The sequence below is a fragment of the Suncus etruscus genome, chromosome 9 (genome assembly GCF_024139225.1).
Source record: "Suncus etruscus isolate mSunEtr1 chromosome 9, mSunEtr1.pri.cur, whole genome shotgun sequence".
NCBI classification, from domain to species: domain Eukaryota; kingdom Metazoa; phylum Chordata; class Mammalia; order Eulipotyphla; family Soricidae; genus Suncus; species Suncus etruscus.
In genome coordinates, this window is record NC_064856.1 from 10,113,085 (window position 1) to 10,138,652 (window position 25,568).

Here is a 25,568-nt window from a genome sequence, read left to right on the forward strand (position 1 = left end):
AGCTACAGCACAGCATGTTCACCCAGGGTCCCTCATGAAGGACAGATTCACAGTGGGAAGGACACATAGCAGACACGACACAGGCTGGGCAGGACAAATGGCCACGTAGGACACAGCAAGCAAGACATGGTGGACAGGATTCATAGCTGACCCTCTGGACACTGCCAGCCCAGCCCCACGCGTCTGGAAATGGCCATAGAGCTTCTCCCCCTGAATTGTGAGCTTCCTGGGGCCCAACACAGCCTGGCACAAGCTTAACCTCAGGACCATGGGCCCCAACATCCCAGTACATTTATTTCTTTCTCAGAGACTCCAAGGAAGAGCCGCATCCAAGGATGCAGAGCGGACACAGCCAGGGAGGAACAGACAAGAACCTGGGATGAACAGCTGTCCCCAGGGCCTGGGTGGGCTGCTGCCAATTTTCAGAGGAAGCAGGGTGGGGGCCCTCAGAACTGTACCGGACTGCTCTTCCTCAACTGTGCAGAGGGAACCTTTAGAATTTGGGAGGACTGCCTGGAGGACGTGGCATCAGGCATAGGGGTCAGCGACTTTGGCCGGACACCCCTGGAGCTTACAGAGTCTGAGTGTAACATAAGGGAGGAGACTAATGTGGAGGGGGCAGGGATGGGCTCCATGGAGCCCGAGGCCATAGAGAAGGGCAAGGAAATCACGGAGATGTTGCTGGCCTTGGTCTCCCCATCTAGGTCCAACTTCTGGCTTCTGTGCGCTGTTACGTGGCTGATCTCATGAAGATGGTCCATGATCTCCTGCAATAAGTCAGGCTGCTGGATGGACACCAACTCATTGAAGTGCAGGCTCTGGTAGATGCGGGGGGAGATCTGAGGACAGAGACCAAGGGGGCATGGGTGGGGTTCCCATTTCAGACACACACAAGGTCCCTGGATGCCTCCTGCTATCCTGTTGGCAACCCCGCCCCACCAGGCTGGGAGGTGAGGCCAGGTGCAGCCCCCCATACCTCCACACACACACTGAGTTCCCAGCCCAGATGACAAGGTCCCAGAAAGACCCCTGCTGGCCAAGGAGATGCTAGAAAAATGGCTGAGGGAGAAGAGGTCCCCGAAAGGTCTTTTCTTGGCCCCCTGCTCCTTTCTCTTCCCAGAAAGGGTCCCTCGTATCCTCCAGGCTCATCCTGCCTGGCACCCTCAGCTCTGAGTCTGCCCAGAGGAGGCAGCTACAGGTAACAGTTCTCATCAGTAACCAGCCCCTCACAATGACATGACCCTTGGGGGGGGGGGGTGTGTCCCCAAGGACAAAACCTGTACCCAAGGCCACCACCAAGAAGATCGTCTTTGTCCAGTATTATCTGAGCAAATCCTGTTCATTGTGTGTGTGGGGTGTGTGTGTGTGTGTGTGTGTGTGTGTGTGTGTGTGTGTGTGTGTGACCTCACCTGGTGTTGCATGCAGCCATACTGCACACCTCGGAACTGCTCCCTGCGGGTGCTTCCCAGGACTTTGTTCCTCATCTGCAGATCAAGGGCCATCAGAGTGAAGGCCCCAGGCCAAGAGCAATTGTCTCCCAACCAATCACAGCCACAGCCCCCACTCCACCCCCCTTTACCTGCTTGGCCCTGCTCTCCCACATACGCCAGCTGCTCTCGATCTCCTCCAGAGGTCGCTCTCCACCCCAGGGGCACTGCAAGGACAGCTTCCGCAGGGAAGCCCAGGCCTCAGCCTCCATGTCCCCCTTCATGTGCAGCAGAGCCATAAGGGCGATTTGCTCCAGGCGCTGGTACTCGAGGGCGCTGGCCAGATCCAGGTCACCCCTGGGGACAAGTTTGCCTTCACAGGGACCCTGCACATAGCAGGCACCCCTCCCCCAGCCACCCTTCCTCCTGAAGCCAGAGACAGGTAGGACTCAGGGTTTGATTCTCAGTAACAAAATTCAAATTAAACTGACTCCCCCCAACCATGAGTCCTGTGACCCCTTCCCCACTGTGCTAAGTTCTCCTCCATGGAAAACTTTACAACCCTCCCCCTGCACCTTAGCTAGACCTTTCCTTGTGGACAGTCAAACACACTTCCTCTTTCCCTCTCTCCTTCCTCTCCCTCCCTCCCCTTCTTTTTCCTCACTCCCTCCTTCCCTATCTTCCTTTCTTCCTTCCCTCCCTTCTACCTTCCTATTTTTTCATTCATACTCTTTCCCTTCCTTTCTTCTTGCCTCTCTTACTTTTTCCCTTTCTTCTTTCTTTCCTTCCTTCCTTCATTCCTTCCTTCCTTCCTTCCTTCCTCCCTCCCTCCCTTCCTCCTTCCATTACCTCTTATATATACACATACAAACAGCTTATTTTAAATCCTCCCACAAAACAGCTACTACAGGGTGAATATAAGTACAAAGACTCTAGGTGTCTGAACCACTCCTACTTATATTTCAAAACCCCAATTCCAAAACCCCCTCTCTAGGAAGCCCTCCATGTCACTGCAGTTGGGTGACTATCCCTGAGCTTTTCCCATTCTAACCACTGTCCCATCACTCAGTACATGGAACCATGGTGTGGCCATGCATTAGCACAAACATGTTCCTAAGTGGATGGCAAGTTCTCTGTGCCTGCCTAGAACTGGTACAGTTCTCCAGAACCTAGCACAGAGCAGGAACCCACAGAGTTTCAGTTTTAAAAAAAGGGGGGAGGCCATTTTGAATTAAACTGTGGTGAGTGAGCCCAGGCAAGAGAGCAGTGGTTCCACTTGGCTCTATGGTTATGCATTTCTTCTAGTCAAGGAGTGCCACCACAGCACATATAAAACAGCACCATACTACAAAGGTCACAGTGGGAAAACAATGCAGAACCCCACCATACCTTTTGACGGAAGATGCTCGCTCTGAAAATTCACCTAACATCAGCCACATACATATATTATCCTCTCTCTAGAGAGGAAATGGTAAAGCTGTTTAAAGAACTCAAAGAAATCATAGAACGGACAGCCCACGAGACTTAAGAGAATATGGAAGTAGTTCTGAGAAAACTTTAAACAGAAAATTAGGACTGAAAATCATGGTAGGTGAAAAGCCTCACCAGCAGAATAACAGCTGCTGAAGACAGAACTTCAGTGAACTGGAAAATGAGCTGCAAACATCTTCATTCAGCAGAAAAAATTGGAAAAGAGTCTTAAACAGAAGGTTGGGCCGGAGAGATAGCATGGAGGTAGGGCATTTGTCTTGCATGCAGGACAACAGTGGTTCGAATCCTGGCATTCCATATGGTCACCAAGCCTGCCAGGAGCGATTTCTTAGCATAGAGTCAGTAGTAACCTCTGAGCACTGCCGGGTGTGATGCAAAAACAAGCAAACAAACAAAAAAAAAAAACAGAAGGTGATAAATAACCTTAAAATAAGGGACAAATTTAACAGGAACAACCTAAGAACCATTGGTGTCTCAGAGAGCTAGGAAAAAAACCTCTATGAAGAAGCAACAGTCAAAGACATCATCACTGAGAAATTCCCAGAGCTGAAAAATGCTTGCACCCACATCCTGAATGCCCAAAGAGTACCAGCTAAAAAGATCTAAATAAAAGCACCACAAGGCACATCCTAGTCACAATGACAAAAACCATGGACATACTGAAAGCTTCAAGATCAAACACAGAAATAACATACAAAGACGTAAATTTAATCTGAAAAAAAACAACAAAGAAGTAAATTTAATATTTATAGCATATTTGTCACAAATAACCCTCCAGGCCCAAAGGCAGTGGTGGTTGGATGTAGTGGGGAAAAAAAAAAAAAAAAAAACTCAATGAAATGAATGCTTCACCAAGGATACTTCACCCAGCCAGAGTTTCATTCAGGTTTGAAGAAAGGACACAGAACTTCATGGATAAATAACAGCTCAGGAACTTTGCAGACTCAAATCCAACCTTACAAGAACTGAAGGGTCTACTTTAAGGCAAGGCAAACCTCATATAAACACAAACTTCTACAAAGAGATGACATAAAATCCCATGACAATAATTGTCTCTCAATAAAAATAGACTAACTGGGGGCCAGAGAGAGAGCATGCACCAACTCAGGTTGATCCCCAGCATCTCATATGGTCCCCCGAGCCTGCCAGGAGTGATTTCTGAGCATGGAGCCAGGAGTAACCCCTGAGCACTGCTGGGTATAACCCAAAATCCAAAAACAAAAACAAAACAAAAAAAAAAAAAATAGACTAACTACCAATAAGAGACACAAAGTGGCAAAATGGATAAAAAAAGTTAATCCGGGCGCGGAGAGATAGCACAGCGGCGTTTGCCTTGCAAGCAGCCGATTTAGGACCAAAGGTGGTTGGTTCGAATCCCGGTGTCCCATATGGTCCCCCGTGCCTGCCAGGAGCTATTTCTGAGCAGACAGCCAGGAGTAAACCCTCAGCACCGCCGGGTGTGGCCCAAAAACCAAAAAAAAAAAAAAAAAAAAAAAAAAAGTTAATCCAACATTTTGGTAACTGCAAGAAACACATCTAAATAGGCAGAGCAAACACAGAGTCAAAGCAAAGTTTGGAGGACACTCCTTCAAACAAACAACTCCCTTTAAAAGACTGGGGTGGCCATACTTATATCAGATGACACAGACATTAGGTTTAAAAAGGTTATATAAAAAAATAAAAAGGTTATAAGGGCCAGAGTGATAGCGCAGCGGTGGGGCATTTGCTTTGCACATAGCCGACCCAGAACAGGTCTGAGTTTGATCCCTGGCACCCTATATGGTCCCCTGAACCTGCCAGGAGCGATTTCTAGGCAGAGTCAGGAGTAACCCCTGAGCGCCACCAGGTGTGGCCCAAAAACAAACAAAAGTAAAAAGGTTATAAGATATAGAGATGGACACTTCTCAATAATCTGATAAATCAAACCAATTGAAACTTAACAAGGATATAGTGGCTTTGAAAAAAAGAAAAAAATCACGGGAGGCCAGAGAAAGAGCACGAGATAGGGTGTTTGCCTTGCATGCAGCTGACCCAGGATGGACCTCGGTTCAATCCCCTCGATCCCCGGCATCCCATATGGTCCTCCAAGCCAGGAGCAATTTCTGAGTGCAGAGCCAGGTATAACCCAAAAGCCAAATATTTAAAAAAATTTTTAAACTTTATGCAAACAAGTTCTCTCACCTAATAGAAATAGAAACACAAATTTTGTGATACAGTTAGGCCTTATACCCTGAACATAGGTGAAGGATAATGTACATTCTATGACTGAAACTCAACTACAAACAATTCTATAACCATGATGCTTAAAGTAATTTATATATTAAAAAAAAATTTAAGAGTCCAGAAACATTTTGTTTAAAGTCCAGAACTGTAGAGGCCAGAGGAGAAGTCTATAAGGAAGAGCCCCTTGCCCAAGACTTGGGAAAATCCAAAATGTCTGCTCAAGAACACAGTCCCAGGCACACAGGCCAGGGTCTTTGCCCAGAGAGGAGGATCTTTGTGGGTGCCAACCATGGCAGATGGAGCTTTGCTCTGCGGATGGCCTGGTCTTTAAGGAGTTTTGGGAGTTTTCTATCTATGTGCAGAGCTCTGGCACACCTCAGTCTTTCAGCCTGACTGAGCGAGAACAGCACCTCCAGCTCTTCAGGGAAACATGGCCAGAGGTTTCCAGGCCCCTAGCCTCCTGGTGCATCCAAAAACATGCCCAGCCCCCACCCCCCGAGTTCTGACAAAAGCCCCCTGAGATGTGATGACTCACTGCTGCTCCTCATACAGAGTCTTCAGGTTGTCTATGAACATAGGCATTTCCTTATAGCTTTTATTAAGCTCTTGGTCAATAGCCATCGAGGAAGAGCGCAGCTTTTTCCAAATATTCAGGCCAAATGTGCCTGTAATTTAAACAAAACCAATTTAGAACAAGAAGGGGTAGAGGGGCTGGAGAGATAACATGGAGGTAAGGCGTTTGCCTTGAATGCAGAAAGATGGTGGTTCGAATCCTGGCATCCCATATGGTCCCCTGAGCCTGCCAGGAGTGATTTCTGAGCATAAAGCCAGGAGTAACTCCTGAGCGCTGCCGGGTGGGACCCAAAAAAAAAAAAAGAATGAGTAGAGATTCCACCTTTGAGCCCTGTATTCTCCCCCATGTACTATCCTTATGAATTACCCAGTGATGGGCCCAAGTGGGCAGGGCACTTGCCTTGTACATAGCTGACTGGGTTCAACCCCCAGCATCCATATGGTTTCCTCCCTCCTCCATTTCCCAAATCCCACCAGGAGTTAACCTTGAGCACAGATCCGGGAATAAGCCCTAAGCACTATCAGAGATAGCCCTAAACAAGAAAAAAAAAGGGGTGGGGGAACTACCCAATGAATATACCTCTTGTCCTTGGCCTATATCGCATTATGTCCACCCTATAGCAGGCATTTTGCTGGCTACTTGCCAATATGTGGAGGAATCAGACCCAAGCCAAATAGATACTTGGAGCTCAGATCTAAAGCATCCTGCCTGCACATGTAAGGCGGGGAGGAGAGCTCCCTGAAAATCATGTGTATAAAATAAAATTGGCGGTTAAGCAAGAGCCCACCAGAGGTAGGGAGAGGGACTAGAGAATGGGCTGCAGCAAAAATTCACCAGCCACCTGCTCTAAGCAGGGACAGAGAATATCAACAGAAGGCCACTCTTCTGCTTGTAACATATATAATATATGTACAATAACATATAATATTATATATTAGTAACTATATAATAATTATATGACATGATGTAAAGGAAAAGTTTCCCCTGGATTTGCTAACTGCCCTGATACCTACCCCCCTTCACAATTCTGGGAACTTAAGTTTCCCCTGAGTTTCCTGACCGCCTTAAATCATTCCCCTCCCTTCACAATTGTGGGAACGTGAAGACCCAGTTATAGTTTAACTTTCTTTCTGTTCCTACATGGTTTTAACCTGGTCATGTTAACCCTGTAAGCTTGCACCTGTACCTTGCAAAAATGTGATTGAGCAAATGCCAGATGTCATGTACTTCCTAAAGCCAATCAATCTACTGTACCTTTCTATTGTTTGAAATACTATATACAGCTTGTATGCTCATGGCTCGAGGCTGGCAGTTTCTAGCTTATGCTGGATTCTAACCAGCCCCTGCATGCTTGTAAGAAAATAAACCCTCTGCTATTGCATGAGAGATTGTGGTCTTGGTGTCTTTGAACGGCGCATCGTTCTCCTGGACTTAACAATATAATCTATCATTATATATCTTTTGTTTGGAGGCCACACCAGCAATGCTCAGGAATTACTCCTGGCACTGCACTCAGGAATTATTCATGGCAAGCTCAGGGTACCATACGGGGTGCTGGGGATTGAACCCGGGTCAGCAATGTGTAAGGTCCATGCCCTTCCCACTATACTTTGCTCTCCAGCCCACCTGCTTGGTTTTTATTTTTTATAACAAAAGTATGTTACAGTCATCTTTTGTGTCTGGAGGGGAGACAAGCAGGCAGCATCCAGCTGTGCTCAGGAACCTATGTGTGATGCTGCGGATCCAACTGGAGTTAGCTATGTGCAAGGCAAATGCCCTACCTGATGGAGGTTTCTAGCTCTGTACTCAGGAGTGACTCCTAATGGTGTTTGAGGGACCGTACGAAGTGCCACTAATTGATATTTTTCTTTTTTTTTTTTGTTTTGGTTTTTGTTTGTTTGTTTTTGTTTTTTGGTCACACCAGCAGCACTCAGGAGTTACTCGTGGCTCTCGCTCAGAAATCGCTCCTGGCTCAGGGGACCATATGGGATGCTGGGATTCGAACCACTGTCCTTCTGCATGTAAGTCAAATGCCCTACCTCCATGCTACCTCTCCGGCCCCAGGAATTGAATTAGGATTGGCAGGATGCAAAATGAATCCCCTTTACTCTCTCTCTCTCTCTGATTGTCAGGTCAGATATTCAACTTTAAGACCATTTGTTCTGTTATAGAATTTGATATTCTAGTTACAGTTTTATCTCTCAGATATCTACCTTTCCCAATGGCCTTCATTATTTTCTGTGAATTTCTTCCTGAGATTTAACTGTCTCTACTATCATATCCTTTCAGCCTGTAGCATTTCTTTTTGTTTGTTTGTTTGTTTGTTTGTTTGTTTGTTTGGGGGCCACACCCGGTGGCTCTCAGGGATTATGCCTGGCTCTGTACTCAGAAACCACTCCTGGCAAGGTCAGGGATCAAAATGGAATGCTGAGAATCAAACCCAAGTCCATCCTGGGTTGACTGCATGCAAGACAAACACCCTACCACTGTGCTTCATATCTAGTCCATGTAGCATTTCTTGTAGATGTGCTAGAACTAAAATGTCTTAGTTTTCGTCAGTCTAAAACCTGAGTGTTTTTGCCCTGTGGTTGAGGTAGTGAGTTGCATCATCTACTCCAATAGCTCAAGGTCTAAAGCAATAATATGGCAGGTTGAGTGCTTACTTTACTCACATCCAACCCAGGTTCAATCCCCAGAACTCTATAGGGTCCCCCATACCCAAGCCAGGAGTGATCCCTGAGTGTAGAGCCAAGAGTAAGCCCTGATGCTGCTAGGTATAGCCAAAAAAAAAATAAAAATAGAGAGAGGAATATATGTTTTCAGCTATCATTTGCAAAAATATACAAAGGAAAATAGGGGCCGGAGAGATAGCATGGAGGTCGGGCATTTGTCTTGTATGCAGAAGGATGGTAGTTCTAATCCCAGCATCCCATATGGTCCCCCGAGCCTGCCAGGAGCAATTTCTGAGCATAGAGCCAGGAGTAACCCCTGAGCGCTGCCGGTGTGACCCAAAAACCAATATATATAGTATTTCCTTTGTGTATGTGTATATCCATACACACACACACACACACACACACACACACACACACACACACACACACACACAAAGGAAAATACTGCTGGGTGAAGAGACAGTATGTTGATGAGAGTACAGGCAGTTGGAGACTATTGGAAAGACTCATAAGTTAGATATGATATTTCAGCAAAGCACAGCTCTAGCCTGAATCCCCTACATCGAAGGATTTACATATGGTTTCCTCTGTGCCAGCTTATGCTCTAACAGGGATGGGACAAAAAGGGTTGTGGAGTACAGCGTCAGCAGATTCCATACCAATGGCCTCCCCAGTGATTTTCCAAGTCTTGACATCCCGGTCCAAGCCAGCCGTGATGATCATCTGGAAGCTGTCTACATACCGGATGTCTACCACACTCTCCTCATGGCCCTTCCAGGAAATTAGGAGATTGGGAGGGACCAGAGAAACGACCTGATCAGACACCACCTACAGAGGCAGACAGAGCATAAGTTATCCCATGATGCAGGATTACGAGGGACCCAAGGATGAAGACACAGAGATAAGAACCATTCATTTTCTGGGGATTTGGGGTGAATCCTGGCGCTCTTCTAGCCCTGACCCCTTTTGTAAAATCCTTGGAAACATCTGCCTATAGTTATATGGCCTGCATCTTCCTCCATATGGAAAACTCTGATGGAACATCACAAGTTCCTACAAGATCTGTCTGATTCAATTTCCAAAAGACCTGTGAGAAGCAGGAAGGCTCAGTGTCCAGCCATGCCCCCAGGAAGCCACCAGGCTGAAACAGGACCCCTTAACTTCCTCCAACACTACTCTACTGGGTACTGGGAGAAAAATAGGGTAAATTAGAAGAGTTATTGATACGGATATAGCTCAGCTGAGAACTAGGTGTGAATAAAGCTCAGCTAGAAACTGGAATTGAATAACCCAACCATTTTTAAACAATATTAATGAAGGGGGACACATATCACCATACTCAAACATGTTAAGTCACTTAACATACTAGATTGTTATAAAAATGTTGACCAGGGATTGGAGCAGTGGCACAAGCAGTAGGGCATTTGCATGCGCTAACCTAGGACAGACTGAGGTTCGATTCCCCCAGCATCCCATATGGTCCTCCAAGCCAGGAGCGATTTCTTTTTTTTTTTTTTTTTTTTTTTTTGGTTTTGGGGCCACACCCGGCGATGCTCAGGGGTTACTCCTGGCTGTCTGCTCAGAAATAGCTCCTGGCAGGCACAGGGGACCATATGGGACACCGGGATTCGAACCAACCGCCTTTGGTCCTGGATCGGCTGCTTGCAAGGCAAACGCCGCTGTGCTATCTCTCTGGGCCCACCAGGAGCGATTTCTGAGCACATAGCCAGGAGTAACCCCTGAGCATCACCGGGTATGGCCCAAAAAGCAAAATTTTAAAAAAAAAGTTGCAAGACAAGATTGCACCCAGAAAACAATCCAAATACAGATTTCTGTCATTTTTGGGGGGAGGGGGTGTTGGTTTTTGGGCCACACCCGGCGGTGCTCAGAGGTTACTCCTGGCTGTCTGCTCAGAAATAGCTCCTGGCAGGCACGGGGGACCATATGGGACACCGGGATTCGAACCAACCACCTTAGGTCCTGGATCGGCTGCTTGCAAGGCAAACTGCTGTGCTATCTCTCCAGGCCCAGATTTCTGTAATCTTGACATACATAAAGAGTGAGGAAATGTGTGGTAATAAACTCACTAGAAAACCAATTACCACTTAGAGAAACTCAGATCATTACTTAATATGTTGCAACTAAATAAATATTAGAAGGGATAAAGAATTCTTTTAAAAGAAATCATAAAATCTTAAGACACCTACAAGCCAGGAATGACTATTTATCTCTGAATGAGCAAAAGAGTGTCAAGCAACAAGAAATATCACTATGCATTTTTAAAATAGGAGCCTGAGAGATAGCACAGCAAGGCCTTTGTCTTATACACAGCCTATCTGAGACAGACAGACCCAGGTTTGATTCCTGGCATCCCATATGGTTCCCCAAGCCTGCCAGGAGAGATTTCTGAATGCAGAGCCAGGAGAAACCTAAGTGCCACTGGGTATGGCCAAAACAGAATATATATATATATATATATATATATATATATATATATATATATATCAGGGTTAAAGTGATAGTATAGTGGTAAAGGTATTTGCCTTGCATGGGGCCAATCAGGGTTCAATACACAGCATCTATATGGTTCCCTAAGTACTGCCAGTAGTAATTTCTGAGTGAATAATGAGGAATAACCCCTGAGAATCACCAAGTGTGGCCCAAAAACAAAAACCAAACCCCAAAGAAGTATTTTCATAAGTTTAAAAAGGAACTCACGTGGCTGGAGCGATATCGTAGCGGTAGGGCATTTGCCTTGCACGTGGCTGACCCGGAACAGACCTGGGTTCAATTCCCGGCATCCCATATGATTTCCCCCACCAAGCCAGGAGTGATTTCTGAGTGCATAGCCAGGAGTAATTCCTGAGCATCACTGGGTATGGCTCCCAAAACAAAAAGGAAATCATGACTCTAAAATCTTATTTGTAAATATCAAAGCCAAGGAGAGACAGAGAAAGTGTGTGTGTGTGTGTGTGTGTGTGTGTGTGTGTGTGTGTGTGTGTGTGTATACACAGAGTGCATCTAGGGTGTTCATATATGTATATCTATGTAAAGGGTGCATTTAGGGTGTTTGTGATGTGTGCATTTGTGTGTGTAAGGTGCACTTGGGGGGAAGTGTCTGTGTGTATAAATGTGAGTGTTGTTTGTGTGTTTTGTATATGTGTTTGTGTGTATGGTAGGGTGCCAGGAGTCGTCTCCTGCCTTAGACCAAGCAGGCACAACTCTGGTATGACAGAATTTTTCTTAAGATCGGCTTTAATGGGGAACAAGCAGGGTAGAGAAACCAGGGGCCTTACAACAGAAACCGCTAGTCCGGTCAACAGTTTTTCCAGTGACGCCATCAGGAAAATGCAGCCAGCCTCCTAGTGTCCTGGAGAAACAGCCAGGAGAAAACAGCCAGCCCAGCTACACTCCAGCTAGGGGGGTGGGGGGGCACTATACCACCACCACCAGCCTTCAATTGTCTCTAAATGAGTTACCAGAGTTTCCTTTTTAGCAGATTTCTCCAACTTTAAAGGGACAGACCCCTTTTATGGTAGTGTAACCCAAGAGTAGGATGCATTTCAGGTGTTTGTGGGAGGGGAGGTAGGGTATATTCAGGATGTTTGTTTATATAAATGTGTTTTTTTTTGTGTGTGTGTGTATGGTAGGGTGCATTCAGGGTGTGTGTATGTGGCGGGGGAGACATGCATTTGTATAGGGTGTGTATACCCCAAAAAAATAGGCTCATGGGGCCGGAGAGAGAGAGAGCACATCGGCAGGGCATTTGCCTTGCATGCAGCCGATCCAGGGCGGACAGTGGTTCAAATCCTGGCATCCCATATGGTCCCCCAAGCCTGCCAAGAGCAATTTCTGAGCTCAGAGCCAGGAGTAACCCCTGAGCTCCGCCACGGGGTGTGACCCAAAAACAAAACAAAACAAAAAATAGACTCAACAGAGGACCGTAACCTCAGTTCCTGGGGCTGGGGTGTCTCAAAAGCACTTTGCTGTGCAACGAGGAGTTTCCTACCTCAGTCGTCTTCGAAGGGACAAAGTAGGGGGTGGTCGTCCGGATCCGCTTAGAGATTAAGTACTGGAACTTGTTCTTCGCAGGCATGGTCTTCAACACGGGCTGGTACTGGTACGGAAGCTTGCTAGAAACGCAGTAATCCTTGATGTCCCAGATCTAGGCAAAGTATGGGTTAGGGATTCAGCATTTTCAGCCTCACTATCGATCCAATCTGCATCCCCTCCCTCAATATTTCTTTTCCCATTAGGGGCAAGAGGGTAGTCTTCCCTCAGACCTTTGATAGCACTTTTGTTTGATTTGGGGCCACACACAGCTGTGCTCAGAGCTTCCTCTTGATTCCGTGCTTGGGGAATACTCCTGGTGAGCTCAGGAGACCCTATGGGGTGCCAGGGATCAAACCTGGATCGTTATATGCAAGGAAAGTATCTTATCTATGTCAACCCTCTTTGAAAGCTCTTATACCTTGAAGGGAGTCCCTGGATCTGCTGGGCCAGATACAGGAGAGGGTCTACAGAGCAAGGGTTTAGCCCCTGGACAAGGTCTTGCATGTTTCATTCAATTCAGGGCCCAAGACAGCAGCTCCCAGATTGGAGAAATGACTGAGGGGTGAGGAAGTTTGGGGACAAAAAACAACAGAGTACCAGGATCCCTGGGGAAGACACCACAGAAGGGGCTCTTGAACCACTTCTCATTTCACTAGACACTCCAGAGCCAGAGAAGGACTTAAAGGTACCCACCTTCCTCTTTCAAAGAAGGAATGATAAGCCGAGAGATAGCATGGAGGTATGGCATTTGCCTGGCATGCAAAAGGATGGTGGTTCGAATCCCGGCATCCCATATGGTCCCCTGAGCCTGCCAGGAGCTATTTCTAAGCACAGAGCCAGGAGTAACCCCTGAGCATTGCTGGGTATGACCCAAAAATAAATAAATAAAAAGAAGAAAAAGAAGAAGAAGGAGGAGGAGGAGGAGGAGGAAGGAAGGAAGAAGAAGAAGAAGGAAGAAGAAGAAGAAGAAGAAAAGAAGAAGAAGAAGAGGAAGAAGAGGAAGAAGAAGAAGAAGAGGAAGAAGAGGAAGAAGAAGAAGAAAGAAGAAGAAGAAGGAAGAAGAAGAAGAAGAAGAAGAAGAAGGAAGAAGAAGGAAGAAGAAGAAGAAGAAGAAGAAGAAGAAGAAGAAGAAGGAAGAAGAAGAAGAAGAAGAAGAAGAAGAAGGAAGAAGAAGAAGAAGAAGAAGAAGAAGAAGAAGAAGAAGAAGAAGAAGAAGAAGAAGAAGAAAAAGAAGAAGAAGAAGAAAAAGAAGAAGAAGGAAGAAGAAGAAGGAGGAGGAGGAGGAGGAGGAGGAATGATAGTGCCCGATAGTGGAACTGCCACTGCCCCTCACCTTGATGTAGCCTTTGCTGTCCCCCGTAAGAAGAATGTAGTCATTCTCGTCTCTGTCCATGGCACCCACAACCACATTCCCAGTTTCGGTGAAATCAGAAGGGAATTTCCCCAGCAGGCCGCCGCTGCCATGGATGGACCAGGCATAGAGATAACCGTTCATGCAGCTACTGATCATAGTGGCCATGTGGGGCAGCCGAGGTCTGGTCTGCAGGAAGATGATCTGCAAGACAGGTAAGCCCATGAAGAGCTGCCACGAGTCAGGTCTCATCTTGGTGACAGCCCCCCAGTCCCAACAGGGCTCCCAGTTATTCCCCCATTTCCTACATGGCCAGTGAGACTGGGATTGGACCACCATCCCTCCCACCTAGCAAGTCACAGGGAACGTTTTCCCGTACTCGTAGCTGCCCCCAGCTACGAGTGTCCTTTGGCTTATTCCAGGAACCACAGTGTTACATGATCAGTAGGTTTTTGTTGCACAAAGGCACATGAGATTTGGCATCTGGCTCCAAGATGCAAAACCATAGTAATGTAGGTAAGATATTTGCCTTGCATGCAGGACGGTGGTTCGAATCCTCGCATCCCATATGGTCCCCCGAGCCTGCCAGGAGCAATTTCTGAACAGAGAGACAGGAGTAGCCCCTGAGCACTGCCGGGTGTAACCAAAAAAAAAAAAAAAAAAAACAAAAAACATTCCTTTGAAAAGAAACATGGACACCCATATTAACCACAGTGCTTAGTGCCATGGTCAGATATGAAAACTACTCAAATGATCAATGAGAGATCAAGGGATGAAAAAGTTGTAAGCCACACCATATATAAAATGGAATATTCCATAGCTTTAAGAAAAGATGAAATAATGCAGCTGGCTGCACCTGGATGAATTGGAAAGTACCAAGTTGAGTAATTCAAATGGATACAAACAAATATCAAATTATGTCACTTATCTGAGAAATATTGAGAAACAAAACAAGGAAATGGAAGGTGACAAACAATGGCAAAACTTGGCTCCAGATTATATAATGAGAATATCAGTAGGAGGAGAGGTGTAGGACTAGTAAGAGCATAAGGGCAGAGGTCAAGGATTTGGGACATTTTCCGTGTTTTAGAGGTGAGGCAACTATGTACATTAAGACCATTAGGGGGCTAGTTGCCAAGTGGTCTCATGTGCATCGATGGTGTGAAGAAAGAACAGGACTAAATATCCAAACCAACAACAATGAAATCCTGAGTTCCAAACTTTATCAGAATTAAAATTAAAATGAGCCTATTATGCTGGCAGGCTGGGGATGGGTGGTGGCACGGGATGCCCTCTGGGAACACTGGTGGAGGGAGGTCGACACTGATGATGGGATTGTATGTCTGAAAAACAACTATGGAAATCTTTGTAAATCACAATGACTTCAATAAAATATTTTTAAAAGACTATTAGAGTCCCTATTACTAAGTCTTCTAAACACAGTGCCTAAATAAAAAATATTTAAAAGCAGAGGCTGGAATCTAGCAGGTATGGTGTTTGCCTTGCATGTAGTCGACCCATGTTCCATCCCCAGCATCCCACACAATCCCCCAAGAACTACCAGGAGTGGTCCCTAAGCACAGAGGCATAAGTAAATACTGAGTACTACTGGGTGTGGCAAAAAAAAAGAACACACCAAAAAGTAGATAAGATGATGGATGGATGGATGGATGGATATCTTGACAGTCAACACTATTGGTTGGGCCTGGGGCCACAGAGATAGTACAAAACAGAAAAAGCACTTTTTTTTTTTTTTTTTTTTGGTTTTTGGGCCACACCCGGCAGTGCTCAGAGTTTACTCCTGGCTGTCTGCTCAGAAATAGCTCCTGGCAGGCACGGGGGACCATATGGGACACTGGGATTCGAACCAACCACCTTTGGTCCTGGATCGGCTGCTTACAAGGCAAACGCCGCTGTGCTATCTCTTCAGGCCCAGCACTTGTTTTTTATACATATCCCTAACACCACAGAGTTCCCCAAGTAATGCCAAAGGTAGTACTTAGGTGACTCTAAGTACTCCCCCAAGAGAGTTCTCTAAGTATTCTCCTGAGCACAGAGCTAGGAACAACCCCTGAGCACCACTGTGTAAGGAACCCCCCATACATATCAAAAGAGTGAGTGAGGGAGAGTGAGGGAGAAGGGGAGAGGAAGAGCAAGAGAGAGAGAGAGAGAGAGAGAGAGAGAGAGAGAGAGAGAGAGAGAGAGAGAGAGAGAGAGAAGTAGGATAAAGGCTAAGGACAGAGAGGGAATCTTGGGCCACTGGTAGTGGTATAAAAACACTGCTACTGGGCCCAGAGAGATAGCACAGCGGCGTTTGCCTTGCAAGCAGCCAATCCAGGACCAAAGGTGGTTGGTTCGAATCCCGGTGTCCCATATGGTCCCCCGTGCCTGCCAGGAGCTATTTCTGAGCAGACAGCCAGGAGTAACCCCTGAACACCGCCGGGTGTGACCCAAAAACCAAAAAAACAAAAAAGCAAACAAACAAAAACACTGCTACTAGGGGCTGAAGAGATAGCATGGAGGTAGGGTATTTGCCTTGCATGCAGAAGGAAAGTGGTTCGAGTCCTGGCATCCCGTATGGTCCCCTGAGTCTGCCAGGAGCGATTTCTGAGTGTAGAGCCAGGAGTGACTCCTGTGCGCTGTTGGGTGTAACCCAAAAACCAAAAAAAAAAAAACAAGCACTGGTACTAGTGATAGGTTTGGATAGAAGGATTGACTGCCTAAAACCCTGTTAGTAAAAGCTTTTAGGGGACAGAGAGATACAGTAGGTAAGGCTCTTTTCTTGCACATGGCTGACCTGAGTTCAATCCTTGGCACCCCCATATTGTCTCCTGTGTTCTGCCAGAACTGATTCCTGAGCACAGACCCAGAAGTAAACCCAGAAGCACTGCAGGTATGGTAAAAAAATAAATAAATAAAAATAAAAATAAAAACGGTTTGTAATTCAAGGTACCTAAAATTACATAAAATATACACAAATTTGTGTTGTCCTATGACTCAACCAAGATATTTTGTTTGTTTGGGTGCCACACCTGAAGATGCTTAGGAATTACTCCAGGTTCTGCACTCAAGTTACTCCCAGTGAACTTGGGGGAACATATGGAATGCTGGGGATCAAACCTTAGTTTTCTACATACAAGCAAGAGCCCTACCTATTGTACTATCACTCTGGCCCCACAAACAGGATTTGCTAAGGCCTACCCCTGTGCTGTGACTGGGAAAAGGTCTCCTTCCCCACCTCTCAGCCTCCAGTGGCTAAGATAATCTTTCAGCTAGCTACCAGGCTCCATCCATTTGTTGCAAGCAAGCATAGGAACCACATTCTCCTTCTACCTTTGGCAATACCATTGCCCATGGCCCATTCTGCTCTCTTGTGCCTTACATGTCATTTGTGTCCCATGGAAGGTAGTTCACAGTGAGATGTGACTGAGTGGCATGCACAAGAAGAGAAAGCTCTCCTGGCACCTGCCCCATAGAAAGCAAAGAGCATAGTCAGGGCAGAATTGAAAGCTTCTTCCAGCAAGCTCCAAAATCACCACCGAGCTCAAGTTCTGGGTCCTTTAAACATACTGTCTAGGGGCCCGGAGAGATAGCACAGTGGCGTTTGCCTTGCAAGCAGCCGATCCAGGACCAAAGGTGGTTGGTTCGAATCCCGGTGTCCCATATGGTTCCCCGTGCCTGCCAGGAGCTATTTCTGAGCAGACAGCCAGGAGTAACCCCTGAGCACCGCTGGGTGTGGCCCAAAAACAACAACAACAAAAAAAAACATACTGTCCAAAATAGGAAACTTCTCGGCCCTCAGCAGCACTGCTTCTCTGGTCCAGTGTCACCAGGACAAACCTTGCTGAGCTCCACTGGGCATGGCTCCTTTGAAAACCTGCCTCAGATGAGACCCAGGGCCTAGCTCAGTTTGCCCGCCTGCCCACCTTGCAAGTCTGAACCCTGGTGCCACCCACACATGCCACACGTGGTTCCTGAAGCTATGAAACCACCCAGTATAGGACCTTCAGTACAGAGTTTCATGTGTATGAGCACCACGACTGCCATGGAGGAACACCCCCAGGAAGCACACTCAAGAGGTGTAGACACCCCTGCCACGAGTGCAAGCCCCGGTGAACACAAGGTGGGCTCCAAAGCCAGAATACATGTGAGCAGCTTAATGAGGGGAACGCAGCCCCCAGCAAGAGCAAAAGGAAGGATGGAACCTGAGGAAACAGCCCCACAAGCACCACAGCCACACTGGATGTGGCCCCAGTAACCACCACAAAGATGACCAGAAGGGAAGGAGGACGACTGTCCTTATTGCCACCGTGGCAATGAGCTTCTGTTTCCAATGAGCCCAGGTTTCAGAGCATCTAAACCAGTGTTTGCAGGCTCCTGGGACACCATAAAAGGGGCAGCACACATTGGTGAGAAAGCAGAGTCAGCCGAGAGGGTGGGCAGACAGCTCAGGGCTGGAGCATAGGAACAGGTGAGCTTGGCTGAATCCTTAGGCTGTCGAGATCCTTTAAGCATCACCAAGATGGTTCTGGAGGCATCCAGGTACCCCTAGTTAGTCCTTGCACCACAGGGCCCAGATATCACACACCCTCCCACAGCCCAAGCATTCAAGTGCCCAGCATAGGTGACCAAGGGTCACCAGCATGGCTCTGGGGTCTTCTATACACTGCTTTATATCCCTTTCCTCCCCCCCAAAAAAAAATCATCTGTAGGATCTCAGTACCCAGATATAATCACCATCAAGATGCTTCTGTATTTCCTTTTTTTTTTTTTTTTTTTCTATTTTTGGGTCACATCCAGCAGCGCTCAGGGATTACTTCTGGCTCTGCTCTCAGAAATTGCTCCTGGCAGGCTCAGGGGACCATATGGGATGCCAGGATTCAAACCACCATCGGTCCTGGGTCGGTTGCTTGCAAGGCAAATGCCCTACCACTGTGCTATCTCTCGGGCCCTGCTGTATTTTCTTGCTAAGACTCAACGCACTTTATAAGCACACCCTATAAGCACTGCTATGGGACTCAGCAAACATTGTAGAGTATAAAACATATATACACAAACAAACCTGTTCGCCTGCCCACCCCCTGTCTCCCATCACCCCATGTCCCTCAAGCATGGTGTTCAGTCTCATTCAGGCCAGGGGGCTCCTGAAGGGGGCTCCACAGTCAGCCTGAAGGTCCCAATGAAGAATCAGGGCTCCTTGAAGGGGGCACTACCACTCCCCACCTGTCCAACCTCAGCCCTGCAAAAACTCCAAGAACTGGGACTGCATCGCTGGAAGTGGGGGGGCCTATAGCGTGCCCAGACTCATGGCTTCTCCTCCTTCCAGTGCTCCTTCTGCCAAGCCCCACAGCCCTGTGATACACCAGGGGCAAGTGCTGGGCCCCACAAGGACCAGGCTGGATCCCCCTGAAGACTGCATTTCTCAGACTGGCTTAGTAGCCCCACTCTCCTACCTTCACAGCAGCTCTGTTCAGCTGTACCTCCTTCGGCAAGGACTCCTGTCCCTCGTCCGACTCCCCACCAGACCCCATGCCCTGGGATGTTCCCCGAATCTTGGGTTTCTCGGCGCTGAGAGGTTTCTGAAAGGAACAATGGGCCCTGCAAGGTCTCCATAAGGGAATCTCTCTACCCCCAGAAAACAGACCAGAGGCAGGTACTAGAGGACTCAGCCCCTAACCCCCAGCCCGCTTCATCCAACACCCAACCACAGCCAGGGTTTGAAGGGTGCTGGGAAAGGACAGGGGAGGGGAGAGAGGGGACTGCTCGGCCCATCCCTCATTCCCACCTCAACGAATACAGGCAACTCCGGGTCCTTTTGGCTGGGGCGTTTCATCACCGGTGGTGCCGACAACAGATTCCGCCTCAGGTTGGGGTTGACCCTGTGGCCCAGATGTTCCCCAAAATGATGCTCTGCCCATTTCTTCACTGAGCGGGGTCTAAGCTCCTGCGGCTGCACTGCCTTCTCTGCCTCTGGGATTTGGACCTGGCAGAGAGTGGCCCAGAGGCTCTACTGTGGCTCCTAGGGAGAGCTGAGGCCTGACTGGCCTGCTCCCCTGCCCTATGGTACTACAGTCCAGCAGCCTAGAAACAAGTCCCCTTAAGGGCACTGAACCACCTCAGGTCCATGGCCAGTGCACAAAGTACCCAGAAGTTAAAAGTTATGTCTTTGGGGGCCCAAGTCTACCTATCTGTAAAATGGATCATGGTTTCACAAATGTTTGACCTGTTTTGTTTTTGGTTTTTATTTCTTTTTTGTTTAGGGGCCACACCCAGCGGCGCTCAGAAGTTACTACTGACTGTGCACTCAGAAATTGCTCCTGGCAGGCTCGGGGACCATATGGGTAGACCCTGGGTCCATCCCGGGTTGGGCACATTTGGGGGGCATGCATTGGTGGTCGTTGGGGGACGGACACTCCTGGCTCTTTGCTTCAGTGTTGCTCCCAACAAAGGCTGGGGTAACTCGCATGTGACTCCCACATGTACACACACTAATCCCATGAGCCATCTCCCTGACTGGGTTTCCAACAGGAAGCTCCAAAAAATAAAAGCAATCAAAAGTGGACGTAGAGGGTAGGGGAGCTAGATCAAGGGCTAGAGTTCAAGCTTTTCCCTGGTTGGATCCTCAGCACCACCAGGGCTGAGACCTTGGCCCTGGGATTACAGAAAGCTCAGGTCCAAGGCCACCTTCTGAGAGACAATGGGCTGCTGTAGAAACAGGCCCAAAATCTCTTGACTCTAGGATCAGACCATCTGGCGTTGTATCTCTAACTGCTCAGCTGTGTGTCCTTAAGCAAGATGCCTAACCTCTGTATACCTCCAGGTATAGAGAAATGTGAAATGAGGTTAAGTAGAGAATCACCCGCCTGCCTGCCTAGGTCTCAACACCCTCCCAGATAAGTCACCCTCCTCCCCACCTCCTCCCTCCACTTCCCAGGGTGCCCCCAGCACACTCTGCCCCCCTCTGTTTCCAGCCCAGAGCTGAGAGGTGGGAGCCTGAGACACCTTCTGGAGCTGCAGGGGCTTGTAGCTCTCTGAGGCGTTGAAATTGAAGACAGGTTTGTGCAGGCTGATGTTCCATAGGAAGATGTCCCCGTTATATGAGGATGTCCCGAGGAATAAGTGCTGATACTTGTCCATACACAGGACATCATCCGTGTGGACAGTCGCCCAGGGATAGCACAGGAGCACTGGCTTGGTCTTGTGGAATCTGTGGCAAAGGCAGGATGGCCAAGCAGTCAGCCTCCTGAGGCCCTAAGAGGAGACTAGTCTGTGGAGCCTCAACCTGCCCCCTGATTTCATGAACTAAATGCCTTATTTTTCAGTCCCCACCTCAGGATAAAAGTTGAGATTTCCAGAAGGGGCCATAGAGAGACAGTTCAGCAAGTAATATGCCTCCTGCAAGGCCAGGAGTGATCCCTGAGCACAGAGCCAGGAGGAAACCTTGAGGACTGTAGGGTATGGCTCAAATATCAAATATAAATAAATAAAACTTGGGCTAGAAAGATAGCATGGAGATAAGGCGTTTGCCTTGCATGTAGAAGGTCAGTGGTTCAAATCCTGGCATCCCATATGGTCCCCGAGCATGCCAGGAGCGATTTCTGAGCGTAGAGCCAGGAGGAACCCCTGAGCGCTGCCGGGTGTGACCCCAAAAATAAATAAATAAATAAATAAAACTTAAAAGGGAGCAGTCTGGCTCCAGAAAGGCCCTCTGGACTAAAGGGGCCTTGTGCATAAGTCTACAATGTTCCTCCTCTCCCACTCACTGCTTCCCCAAGAGCTGCCCTCCTGACTGGCTCCTCAGACCCCACACCCCCAGGACTCATCCTTAAATGTTCCGAGGCTCCCTAGGCTGACTTTCCTGAGACTCCTAATTAGATTTCCATGGTAACCAGTCCCTTATGTTCTGTCCATCAGCAGGCTTGAGGGTTATAAACAAAGAACTGATTGGTGTTTACCTCCCCCGTTTTCCCCCAGAAGCCCTGGGGTAGGATACCAGAGATCTCATAGTTTTGTCATCACCCTTTTCTCTTCCTTAGCACACGCCTAGAATAGGCGTGACTCAAGGCATGTTGACAAGGGTCGGAGCTGTAGTACAGCAGACAGGATGTTTGCCTTTCACACAGATTCAATCTCCGGTATCCCATATGGTCTCCTGGGTACTGCTAGGAGTAATTACTGAGTATAGAATCAGAATAAGCCCTGAGCACCATAGGGTATGACCCAAAAACAAAACAAAAAATTTTTATTAGATTAAATTAAAAAATATAAAAAGGAGCTAAAGCAATAGCATAGCAGGTTTGCCTTGTGTGCAGCTGACTTGGCTTCAATCTCCAGAATGGTCCCCCGAGCCCGCCAGAGTGATTTCTGAGCACAGAGCCAGGAGTAACCCCTGAGCACCACTAGGTGTGGCAAAATAAATAAACAAACAAAGGCAAAGGCAATATTGACAGCAAGAACAGTCAGTCTGCCCCCACACCCACTTTCACCTGGGCATCGTGGGGGCAGCCACACTGGCCTGCCCACAGGCCCCCAGAACTCACTTGAAACAGTTGATTCTCCTGCCCCATCCTGTCACATAGAACACCTTGTTCAATTGGATGATCCCACTGATCTGCAGGGCAGGAAAGAAGAGCAGTGGGGGCACTGGAGCATAGGGCTGTCTGTCTTCAGAATCCCAGCAAGGTGTGGACCTGCTGAGCGGGGGACCTCCCAGACAACACAGAAGTTTCCAAGTTTCTCTGAAGGTCACTTAGGCCAGATCTTGTGGGTTTGTAAAGAAGTTCCCAAAGAGTGGAGTGTTTAGTCAAGAGCAAAGTTATCACATACTAGAGAGTTCACCGGTCAGGAGACCCAGCAGAAAACTGAGGGTGGGTGGAGTGAGGGGTGCTGTCCAGAATCAGTTTGGGGAACCTCGTATCTATCATTCTAAGGTGCCCCCTTGCAGCCTAATCAGTCATCTGGGAACCTGGTGTGCTGGGTGCAGAGTGAAAGATGGGGATGGGGGCCCGTGGGAGGAGGAATAGGGGAAGTGAGGGGTGGTGGAAGTATCCATGGTGGGCGGGGTGTTAGGTGAGAAGTGAGGGACCATGAGGGAAATATCAGTGTGGTGTGTGAGCCCTGGGCAAGTTAGGTCCCAGAACAGCAACCACAGAGTAGAACATGTGGGGCACCGAGCACAGAGCTTTTCTGGGTATGTTAAAGCGACTGCTGCCATGAACTTTTTCCTACACAAACCAATGGGCACAAGACACCAGGGATTAGTCCAGGGGAACTAAGTCCAATAAACTTATTCTCCCTTTCCATTGTCTATCTGGCCTGCTAGTCCATTAGTATCCATTCCAGAAATGCCCCATAAAATATCCTACTGCACTGTAGGGGGCCACAGAGTGGGCAGGCAGTCTGCACCGGGGAACCGGAGACTTGGCTGCTCGGAAGCTGGACCAGTTCTTAAATCCCAGGCTTTGGGTCCAGTACTCCTTCTGAACTGGTTAAAGGGCTGGATCATGGGGTTAAGGTGTAGTCAATGGGGCTGGAGTGGTAGCACAGTGGTAGGCCATTTCTCTTGCATGTGACTGAACTGGGATAGACCCTGGTTCAAGCCCTGGCATCCCATATGGTTCCCCACACCTGCCAGGAGAACCTGCCAGGAGAAAGTTCTGAGAGCAGAGCCAGGAGTAACCCCTGTGTGCCATCAGGTGTGGCCCAAAAACATAAATTAATTAATTAACTAATTAATTAATTAAAGGAGTGGTCAATGTTTCAGTGAGGGGGAGGGATCTCTGGTTTATTCCTGTGCTTCTCCCTATCCCTAGTACCCCAGCAGGATTGAGCCCCAGTTGAGCCCCAGTAGCTTTGACCCAGTATGGCCCTACAGAGGAGGGGAAAAGGGCCCCCACAGCAGCCCACACTAACCTCCGTTTGGTCTGGATTGGGGAAGGTGAGCAGACACTCGCCATTGTTGTGGTTCCACATCTTCACGCTGCCATGTTGCAGGCCCGTGAGCAGAAAGCGCTCGGACTCATCCAAGGCCATGGCCGTCAGCTCCTCTTTCTCGTCCCCCGACACGGAGAACATGGCCATCTTCCTGCCCGTCACCAGCTCCCACACCATCACCGTACCACTCACACAGCCACTCACCACCTGCAGAAACCATGTGGACAGGGATCCAGTCCTGCCCTGGCCCCAGCATGGCCCATAATCCTTCTGACGGAAGCAGCAGGGGAAGGGCCCCTCCAACTCAGCACCTGCTAGATGAGGCCTGGGAGTACCAAAAACCCAAGGACATCATAAACCAGGGGACTATTAATAGAGGAAAGCGCCTTTTTCTCCTCGGGCTGCCACAACTCAGGAGACAGCAGAAGTGCCTGGGAGACTGTTTCAGACCAAACCTCCTGTTGAGAAGGTATACAAAGTTTGGGAAGACTGTGAGCGCTGGGGAGACCTAATGGGTGAGGGATGATGAAGATCAGGACAAAAGGGGCTGGAGAGATAGCATGGAGGTAGGGTGTTTTCCTTGCATGCAGAAGAACGGCGATTCGAATCCCGCATCCCATATGGTCCCCTGAGCCTGCCAGGGGTGATTTCTGAGGGTAGAGCCAGAAGTAAACCCTGAGCACTGCCAGGTGTGACACACACACACACACACACACACACACACACACACACACACAGATCAGGACAAGAGAAAGAGGCCAGAGAGAGCTCAATGGACAGGCTGCAGGCATGGGTAAGATCCTGGGCACCATATGGTCCCCTGCTGGGAATAGACCTGAGTACTGGAGGGAGTGCCCCCCTCCTCATAAAAAAGGAGTGGGGAGGGCAAACAGGTGAGCTCTGACCTACTATGGTCCCAAGCCCTGCCCAAGCTCAATCACAAAAGGGCATCAAGAGGAAGTGGGCAGAATCCAACAATCTTTCTGGCCCCACACATCAGAAATGCTGAACTTGGTGATTTCATCCAGCCCTGAGCTTGTGTCCTAGAATGGGGACTATAAGCTCCATCAGGGGCACTCAGATGTAGGCCCTGGCACCAAGCACTGCAGCCCACATGGTGAAGGTGTGTTTGCTCAGAATAGGCCTGCAGCAGTGGCCAGAAACCCTACCCCCCAGGATGATAACAGTGAAGGGAGCCTCTGAGCCCCCACTGTGGCCCACCCTCAGCACATGCGTGAGGGTCTCGAGAGTTGCCCACTCACCTGCCGTGTGTTCTTGCAGTAGAGGACACCGCAGAGGGGCATGTTGTGTGTGGTGGTCCTCTCGATATCTGCATCGGGCTGCTGGCTCTCCAGGTTCCCGTGGAGAAGCCCGATCTAGTTGGAGGAGTGGTAGCAGCCATCAGAGAAGCTTTGCCAGCAGGCCCCCAACAGGTGCTCAGAAAAGCTGGGACAGCAGACTAGCAGCATCTGGCCTGAGTCCCATCAGCATGCCCACCATTATCTCCCACCCTCCCCATGGGCTCCCTTACGAGATTGGGGCTCCTGCCTCCCATTGAGGAAAATCATCAAGTCCATGCTCACTTTTACAACTTCTTTATTTTTTTTTTCTTTAAAGTGTTTGGTCCACACCCAGCTATGCTCGGGGTTATGCCTCACTTTGCATTCAAGAATCACTCCTGGGGCCGGAGAGATAGCACAGCGGTAGCGTGTCTGCCTTGCATGCAACTGATTCAGGACAAATGGTGGTTCGAATCCCGGCATCCCATATGGTCCTCCATGCCTGCCAGGAGCGATTTCTGAATACAGAGCCAGGAGTAACCCTGAGTGCCGCCAGGTGTG

General features: G+C 48.4%; 1 protein-coding gene across 1 annotated transcript in view; it reads right to left on the bottom strand.

Moving 5' to 3' along the window:
- Window positions 1-446: 446 nt before the first annotated feature.
- EFCAB8 (EF-hand calcium binding domain 8) overlaps window positions 447-25,568 on the bottom strand; it is a 47,875-nt gene continuing 22,753 nt past the window's right edge. The window contains exons 14-26 of the mRNA XM_049779502.1: window positions 24,990-25,103; window positions 23,707-23,934; window positions 22,335-22,405; window positions 20,797-21,001; window positions 19,580-19,777; window positions 19,248-19,373; window positions 13,777-13,998; window positions 12,400-12,555; window positions 9,050-9,218; window positions 5,677-5,806; window positions 1,580-1,784; window positions 1,410-1,484; window positions 447-839 (exon numbers count right to left, since the gene is read on the bottom strand). Coding sequence (XP_049635459.1) covers window positions 447-839; window positions 1,410-1,484; window positions 1,580-1,784; window positions 5,677-5,806; window positions 9,050-9,218; window positions 12,400-12,555; window positions 13,777-13,998; window positions 19,248-19,373; window positions 19,580-19,777; window positions 20,797-21,001; window positions 22,335-22,405; window positions 23,707-23,934; window positions 24,990-25,103 — 2,292 coding nt within the window. The remainder of the gene's footprint in view (window positions 840-1,409; window positions 1,485-1,579; window positions 1,785-5,676; window positions 5,807-9,049; window positions 9,219-12,399; window positions 12,556-13,776; window positions 13,999-19,247; window positions 19,374-19,579; window positions 19,778-20,796; window positions 21,002-22,334; window positions 22,406-23,706; window positions 23,935-24,989; window positions 25,104-25,568) is intronic.